This window comes from Hippocampus guttulatus, chromosome 5, assembly GCF_054856545.1.
Source record: "Hippocampus guttulatus isolate MCC_2025c chromosome 5, RoL_Hgut_1.0, whole genome shotgun sequence".
In the NCBI taxonomy this organism is placed as follows: domain Eukaryota; kingdom Metazoa; phylum Chordata; class Actinopteri; order Syngnathiformes; family Syngnathidae; genus Hippocampus; species Hippocampus guttulatus.
The window spans coordinates 8,417,501-8,426,076 of record NC_141265.1 but is presented as its reverse complement, the minus strand read 5'-3'; the positions used below and the strand labels follow the sequence as shown (position 1 = coordinate 8,426,076).

General features: G+C 43.5%; 1 protein-coding gene across 2 annotated transcripts in view; it reads left to right on the top strand.

Moving 5' to 3' along the window:
- Positions 1–241: 241 nt before the first annotated feature.
- klhl22 (kelch-like family member 22) overlaps positions 242–8,576 on the top strand; it is a 9,518-nt gene continuing 1,183 nt past the window's right edge. The window contains exons 1-8 of one of the 2 annotated variants that reach the window (XM_086111676.1): positions 242–925; positions 1,946–2,111; positions 2,706–3,017; positions 3,855–4,264; positions 5,574–5,766; positions 5,869–6,102; positions 6,567–6,911; positions 7,969–8,576. The exon at positions 7,969–8,576 is cut by the window's right edge and continues 1,183 nt beyond it. In XM_086111676.1, the coding sequence (XP_085967802.1) occupies positions 690–925; positions 1,946–2,111; positions 2,706–3,017; positions 3,855–4,264; positions 5,574–5,766; positions 5,869–6,102; positions 6,567–6,908 (1,893 nt within the window). In that variant the 5' untranslated portion in view covers positions 242–689 and the 3' untranslated portion in view covers positions 6,909–6,911; positions 7,969–8,576. Of the gene's footprint in view, positions 926–1,945; positions 2,112–2,705; positions 3,018–3,854; positions 4,265–5,573; positions 5,767–5,868; positions 6,103–6,566 lie in introns of both variants that reach the window. The other variant, XM_086111675.1, reaches the window with a different exon arrangement.

Here is an 8,576-nt window from a genome sequence, read left to right as displayed (position 1 = left end):
TGTACGAAGCGCCAGAAATGCATGTAGATTTATTTAATCTGTGTAATAGTGTAAAATACTAAAAATTACAAAACGGATCGAGTGGATGTCACTGCATATTCTTTCCAATAAAGTATGATACCCTATTTGAAACTGCTTCAATTTATTATTATTTTTGTACGTTTCTGATTGGCTCACACGGACATGTAGGCGGGAGAATAAGAACAGACGGACCAATAGGACATTAGATCAACATCAAGCACCTCAAAGTAAACATATCAACAAACGACAAAAATCACATCGCTGTCACTCGAAAATCCAAATTTCTGCGAAAAACGTCGGGCTTCTCCTAGCGCTACTGTGTTTGTTGCTGTCGTTGTGTATTTGAAAAACGTTTATTTTGACCTTCAAGTTGTGAGGTTTTAACGTTTTAACGTTAGCTCGCGAGCTGCGTTTACATCTATCCATGTTGACGTGAGGTAACAACTGGACATCGATCGATTCGAGGTTTAATGCGTGCACTTGAATTTGAACAGTTTATTTGGATGTGTACTGTGACCTGGCGAGTGAACCACCCCGGCAGCAACCCACACTCCTCTTCCTGTTGTTGATTTGTTCTGGGTAATTTGTTCAATCGCTTCATGAAGTCGTCTTGATAATGCTAGCGCCAGCCGTCTAAGTCGATCAAGCCTCAACAACACAGTCCTGCGATGGCCCACAATGAACAGCTTAGTCTGGTGGGCGGGTCGGCCACCGGCAACTCCGATGGCTCTTCAGCTCGCCTTAGCCGACAGACGTATAGAAGTTCGGCCCATTCCCAAAGCCTGCTGGACAGCCTGCTGGGGCTCCGGCAAGAAGGCATCCTATCGGATGTGGTGCTGCTGGTGGAGGGACGAGCCATCCACGGCCACCGTGTGCTTCTCGCTGCCGCCTGCGATTACTTTAGGTAAAGCATTCGAAACATCTGTGGTGTACTGCCTTTTTTGTCAAAAGTGAAAGTGAAAACGCGTCTTGAAATTGTGACGATGCTTCAAATAACTCCTGTTAGCACATACAAAATCAAATTAACTATACACTTCACTACTATACTGTATTAATATGACGCTTCTGGAAGCCTAATTGCAATTAACAGCCTGTCAGGGGCATCACATTTGCTGTGCAGTAAATCATCTGTGACATATCATGCATAGGTTTTTAGTGTGAGGAATTCCACAACTGTCCCTACTGTAATGAGTTTATACATTCTGTGCATACTTTTTTAGTGTCTTTTTCATGTGACCTCACATACTGTACACGGGGCGTCCCCGTTCTCAAAAACGAAACAAAAAAAAAAACAGGACGGTGGGTACAGTGGCTAAGTAGTCCATTTTGAAGCTACTGAGGGTGACTCGACAGTTAGTGTTTGTTTGACACGTTGATAAATCGATCGCGTTTGGTGGATTAACGTCTTTTGAGGTTGCGTTTAAACAGTTTATTGAAACACGTTTTGTTCTTCCAACTCTAACCAAATGTTACACAACACACGAAACTTTGCAAATAATAACCACATAACATGGCGAAATCACATTGGGCAAAAACTCAATTGCTTCGTTTCTCTTTTGACACCTGCAAAACATCTGAGTACAGTCCAGTTCGTACTATACAGGTTTGTTTGAGAATAAATACGATGGTGACACCCACTGGTTAACCTGGTGACCTACATGTATGTACATGAAACGCCTCCTACAATCGATAACCAAGGTTATCTTTTATTATTGAACTGAATTATAGGACTAATAACAACTAGATAGGGGTGAATTGAAATTTTGAAATACACGGGCGACACAGCGGTAGTGGGACGCATCACGACCAACGATAAGTCTGGTGCAAAAACAGCAATCTTTGCATCAGAGTGAAGAAGACCAAGGAGGTGGTGGTGCACTTCAGGAGGAACCGTTCGCTAACACTATGTCAATGTTTTCCTTAGGGGGATGTTCACCGGGGGCCTTCGAGAGATGCAGCAGAATGAGATCCCAATCCATGGCGTGTCATTTTTGGCCATGAATAAAATACTGGACTATATCTACACTTCAAAGATCGAATTAGACCTGGACTGTGTGCAGGAAATCCTGATAGCGGCCACATTGGTGCAGGTGTGGTTTCTTGCCTTGTTGTAATATATGGGTAACACACAACATTATTAAATATGGAAGCATTCCATTGTTAAACATAATTTGTTCTGCGATACATAAGAAATAAAACATAAAATAAAAAGTAGATTAATATGTAGGTTTGTAATCACAATTCCTTTACCAACCATACAAACATAAATTTATCCATTTTCCACATCACTTTGTTGCGGTCAATATGGTGCTGATCCCAGCAGATATTGCGTGAGAGGCGGGGTGCACCTTGGACTGGTTGCCGGCCACCCTTAGGGCGCAGGATGACCGACAACCATTCACACTGACACTGACACCGATGTGAACCATTTTGTTTTTAAGGAACCAAACAAGCATGTTTTGGGAATGTGGAAGGATGCCAGATCAGGGCTCCAGACAACAAGTTACATGACTCTTGATAATGGGAATGCGTTGGGGGCTAGATAAAAGAACAGAGTGGCCCGTCTCCGCTTGAGATGCTCACAATCAAGAATCACTCATTTTGGTTGAAGTCTATTTTGTCCAACTTTTGGCCTTCCGCGAAGTAATGCTTGGAAACAATTTTCATCTTTGTCTTTTCACAAGCTTGAGGACGTCATTGGCTTCTGCTGCGAGTTCCTCTTCTCCTGGCTGGAAGAGAGCAATATATTGGAGATTCATCACCTCGCTGATCTCTACGGACTGCGGCAGCTCAATGCCAGAGTCCACTCCCACATCCTGAACAACCTGCAGGCTTTGTCCCACACGGATATCTACCGACGGCTCCCCCAAGAGGAAATTTTCCGAGTGTTGAGCAGTGACGAGCTGGAGGTGCAAAGTGAGAATGAGGTGTATGACACAGCGCTTCACTACCACTACAGTCCTGAGCAGGTGGAGAGTGACCAGGTGTACTTAAAGGTCAGTCGGATGTGTCCATGTTTGGTTTTTTGTTATTTTACTCTGCTGTCACTCACACAAAAGACAACACTATTCAGTGCTCTTGCACATGCAGTGATCCCCAGTTAATGATGAAAGATTTAATAAATAAAAAAAGTTCACTGGTGTAATCATAAACAGCTGTTACTTTAACACACGAGGAGCAGCAGCACTTACAAACAAAGCATTCAACAGTGCTCACAGGCATATCATATCGTGATAATATAATAAGAGCAGAGGTTCTATGGCACAGGTGTCAAATTCAAGGCCCGGGGGCCAGATCTGGTCCGCCACATCATTTTATGTGGCCCGCGAAAGCAAATCAAACACATCAACTTCGATGATGCTTGCTAAAATCTGTACCAAAATTTCAAACTCTCCTATGTAATAAGTAGGAGAGGTACTGTAAGCATTTTCTTTTTACCAAACCCCTCATTACAGTCATTTAAATTAATAGTTGAGCATTATTCTTTTTTTGGTTTCACAGTCATAACGGCCCTCCAAGGGAAACATTAACTACAATGTGGCCCGTGACAAAAATGAGTTTGACCCCCTTGCTCTATGAGAACAACAATTACCGGTAGTGTAGTTTAGTTGGGGAGATTGTCTTCCTCGTTTTGCTCTTAATTACACTGCATCTCTTCCAGTAGAACTCAGTGCTGCCAGGTATGTTGCAGCACAACATGGTACTACGTTGAAGGTGCGTAACTTCAAAATCGGAATGATTGCTTTTCGCGGTGTAACGGTTGTGAACGATGAACCACAAAATAGCGCGGGTTCACTCGAAGTCTAAATGTTGCTCATTTGGCTGTACTGCAGGACAGCCTCAAGATGCTTGATGCCGTGCGCTTCTGCCTAATGGAGAAAGAAGTGCTGCAGAGGTTGCACAATAAACTGGATCAGTGCCCGCTAAAGGAAACCGTGTCCGCCGCCCTCCATTACCACGAGCAGGAGATATGGCAACCTGTCCTTCAGAGTCCTCTTACACAGCCTCGCTCCACCTACCACTGCATCTTGGGCTTCGGGGGGATGTTCCCATCCACCTCTCATATGGACAGTGAGCCCCTGTTCCAGGTGTTCCACCACAGCTGGAAAGAGTGGAGGGCACTTGACGCAGTGAACAGTCCTCGCATGTCCAATCAGGGAATTGCTGTGTTCAACAACTTTGTGTATCTTATTGGTGGAGACAGGAATACCAGTGGATTTCGTGCAGAGACTCGCTGCTGGAGGTCAGGACCCCAATATGGCTTATATCAATCAACATAAACACAAAAAGTTATACCAAAAGAAAGGGGCAACATTTCTTTGTATGTGCACATTTGAAGTTCGTTTTAAATGCAAGGGCAAATAATCACTTAAAATACATTTTTTTAAAAAACATCAAAGTAACCAGGCCAATCAAAACTGCTTTTTGGTTCCCGTGTGCAAATGTACTTTGTACCCCAGCTGGTGGTTAGGAACTGAGCTAGACCGCGAATAGCATAAATCTACAAAAAAAATTGATGTCCCCTATAATTGCCATGGAAAACAAACCATAAGAAAATTAAAAACAGAAAAAACAAGTGCAGAAGATGTCAAAAAGTGGAGAGTTGGCTAAATATGTAGGGCCTTCTGTACATAAATATTTTGTTTTAATACTTTAAACCAGGGGCGTCGCCAGAAGATTTTCTGTGGGGTTGCCAGGGTCAAACAACACCTCTGTGGTTGTGGCCAGGGCTGGCTTATGCTTGCGTGCATCGTTCTGTATCATACTATCAATCGTCAGGGTTTCATCAAATAAAATGTACACATATCCAAAACAATGCCCGTTACACTCATAATCAAGCAAGAACAAGTCAAAATAAAAAGCAACACTTTGCTAAGCTTAACTGACTAGAAAATGCCATTTTATTTGCCATTTCTTTGCTTTTCTCATGTGCTTATTTGCTAGCAACTAGCGCCATTTTGTATGGTGCGATAAAGAGTTCATTCATTCAAATCATGTCAAATCAAAACGTACAGTGACACAAAAGTCTCTGAATTCTTCACCATCTAAATGTTGCTTTTAAAAATGTTGTTCCTGTTTTATTCCATGAAACCAAGACTGTGGATTATTGGAAAAACAATAACTTCTCAGTCATCTTGTTTTCTTGCTCTATAATTCAATATTAAGGATATTGAATTATTACACTCAACATCAATCCAAAGAATTACTTTCACACCAGAGCAAGAAAACAACATGACTGAGAAGTCATTTGAGGCAGGTTATTTTAGAGTTTGCATTCCGATCAATTGTCCCTTTATTCTTTAATTATATACCTATATATAAACATCACGGGTCTAAGAATACTGCATCCCTGTGAAAATGCCAAAAATATCACAATGTTCCCCAAGGTCTGGGTGTGACCAGTGGGGTGGCTGCAGCCACCCTTGGCCACCATGTTGCTCCACCCCTGCTTTTGACTCATGAAATCACTTGTGCAATCTTCTATGACGGGCCTTGAATGCGCCCACATTTTCTCACTTCATTTGTAATCTGCTCTTCTTCTCACTCTCTAGATATGACCCTCGGCACAACAAATGGTGCTCCATCCAGCCTTTGCAGCATCAGCACGCGGACCATTGCGTGTGCGTGGTAGGAGGCCACATTTACGCCATCGGCGGTCGAGACTACAGCAAGGAGTTGGACTTGGTGGAGCGTTACGACCCGCACGCTAACACCTGGGAGTTTGTGTCCCCTCTCATTAGAGAGGTATGTACTGTAACTATGCCTGTGTGCACACGAGGGCGCTACATACTCAGCACTCTGAGAAATGTATGCAGCCTTCTCTTAACAGTGCAATCTTCATCATAGGTTTACGCGCATGCTGGAGCTGTGGTAGATGGCAACATTTACATCACTTGTGGACGCAGAGGGCAGGCGTACCTAAGAGAGACTTACTGTTTTGACCCGGCAGCCAACCAATGGACAGCATGTGCTGACGGGCCGGTGGGGCGAGCATGGCACGGCATGGCTGCTGTGAACGGACGCCTGTATGTCATTGGGGGAAGTAATGACGAGTATGGCTACCGACGGGATGTCTTACAGGTAGAACAACGGCATATTTTTCTCTTTTCATTTGTTGCATGAGGAAGCTTGCAGGCAGCACTTCCTCACAGTTGACTCTGCGGTGGTTTGGCAGTTCTGTGAAGAAGAGTGGGCCAAAATTCCTCCATAGCGATGTGGATGACTAATCACCAATTATTTTAAACGCTTGATTTCAGTTATTGCTGCCAACCCATGTTTAGGTTCAGGGGGCAATAGATTTTTTACAAAGGGACAGGTAGGTTTAGATTGAATGATTTATTTTTTTGTGTATGTGTGTGTCTAAATAAATTAGATTGGCATTTAGAAACTGCATTTTGTATTTCCTTGGGTTGTCGCGATGTGATATTAAAATTGGCTTGATGAACTGAAACCTTTTTGTGTGTGATGAATATGCAAAGAACACAGAAATCAGGAAGAGTTTAAATACTTTTTCATGGCACTGTACTCTATATCATGTGTTCCAGATGGCGTGCTTTGAGCCCTCAGACAACTCCTGGACTTTACTGAGCTCGCTCCCCGCTGGCCATGGGGAGCCCGGCATCGCAGTGTTGGATCATCGCATCCACGTACTGGCAGGGCGCTCTCACAACAAAGGCAAACGGATGAAATACGTTCACGTGTTCAACACCGACACGGGTGAGTGGGAGAGCGAAACGCCCATGAAGGAGCGCGTTTCGGGCCTGGCAGCCTGCGTGGTGCTCATGCCACCAGCTGTGATGGCACTCGCAAAGACCTTGGAGCAACATCTCAAAGCATCATGGGAAGATGACTTTTTCAGCTCACACACCAGCACCGATGAAGACTAATGGGTACGTGGCTGAGTACGAAAGACACCTTTCATCATGTTAATCTTACTCAGTATTTATGGCAGCATTATGTCATGCTTACTGACCTTTCTTCGTGCCTCTTAAAAACACCCCGACTGTTGCCAATTGTGATCCAAATCTGAAATTTTTGCCCAAATGTCACCCATATTTGATTTTTTTTGTATTCACATCCTACCTGGGTCACTTCCATATGTGGTCTTAGATTGGTTCTACATCCAACCTCAGTCTGAACGGTCAGGTCGCATTTCTCAAACCTAAATGTGTCATCAAAAGCCCAATATGTGTTCCACGCAACCTGGGAAAGAATCCTGGCGAGACTACAGACAATCGTCTGTGATTCTGCAAAATTATTCTGAGTATTATTACTGACTTTATAATTTGACATAAAGCATCAAGTGGAAATTTGTGGTGATAGTCATGGTTGAGCCATGCAGACGGTTCATTTATTCTGCGATGACGTGAAGTCTTCTTCAGTAGACGTCTCCATAAAATGAGGAGATCGAAAAGCCTCACCTCATTTCCACCAAACATGTCTACCTCCTCCCAGATCGCTACTCTTTAGATATGAGACGATAAAAAGATCAGCCCCTCGACATGTCGGACCATATTTATTTACGTAAACGTGACATTTTGAGTGACATCGTCTGTTCTCAGGTCACTTTGGGGACACATTTGGTCCCCACACCAGGCGGACTGAATCGCAATAATCAAGTTAACAATGGTCATAATGGTGGATTCTGTGGATCTGATTGTTTCAAGCCCCGTTTCTATAGCGCATGTCCTCATTTGGGGCACAGTGAGCTCAAGGCCATCCCAGCTAACTTTGGGCTAGTATATCTGTTTGACAAGGGGTCTGCAACATTATACTCAAAGAGCCATTTCGTTCAAAGATGCAGGGTTGTAGTCATGGAATTAAGGCCAAAGTGAAATTATCCACAAGCAGTGAACCAATAATGATGACCAAAAATATCGGCCACTTCTGTGTTGCGTCATCATCCACGTGTTGATGATGTATTCTGCACTTTTCTGGCCTGCCTAGGTGTCTTCAAGAAACCTGTCTTTATGCATGTATGCTTACTTGCTTAATGCTGTCCGTCGTTGCCGACGATGACATCACTTCCTGCTTCAGGAAATAATCACAGGTGGGTACGGCGGTGGCTGTAGAGGCCAATTCTTGACGCGCATGTCCAACTGACTTCCATTTAAAAACCTTCATTTCCAGATTGTTGAATATAAGCCGCACCGCCATATTATTGTTTGTTTGTTTTTTCACATACCGGAATTTAGGTTTCACTGGTCATGTGTAACATGGGATTTTTACACAGCAAAATGTTATTTTATGTAGATTAACATAACATGCATGTGTGTATTAACCGCTCACCCCCCCCCCCCCCCTCAAAAAAAAATAAAATAATCACCCTTCCATTTTTTTTTTCACGTTACTCCCCCGAGTATGTGCTAAGGGTAGAATTGGGAGTGGCTCAAGTCATTTCATCCCAATAGATTTGACAGTGACATTTCCAAGCCCTTTCCACTGGGTAATACCAGAAGGTAACCCAAAGGCATCATCCCGTGCACTCTAACTTGGTGCCTTGTCGTCTTGCACTTCTGAAAGCTTCCGTGGAGATAAATCTACACAACCGTGTT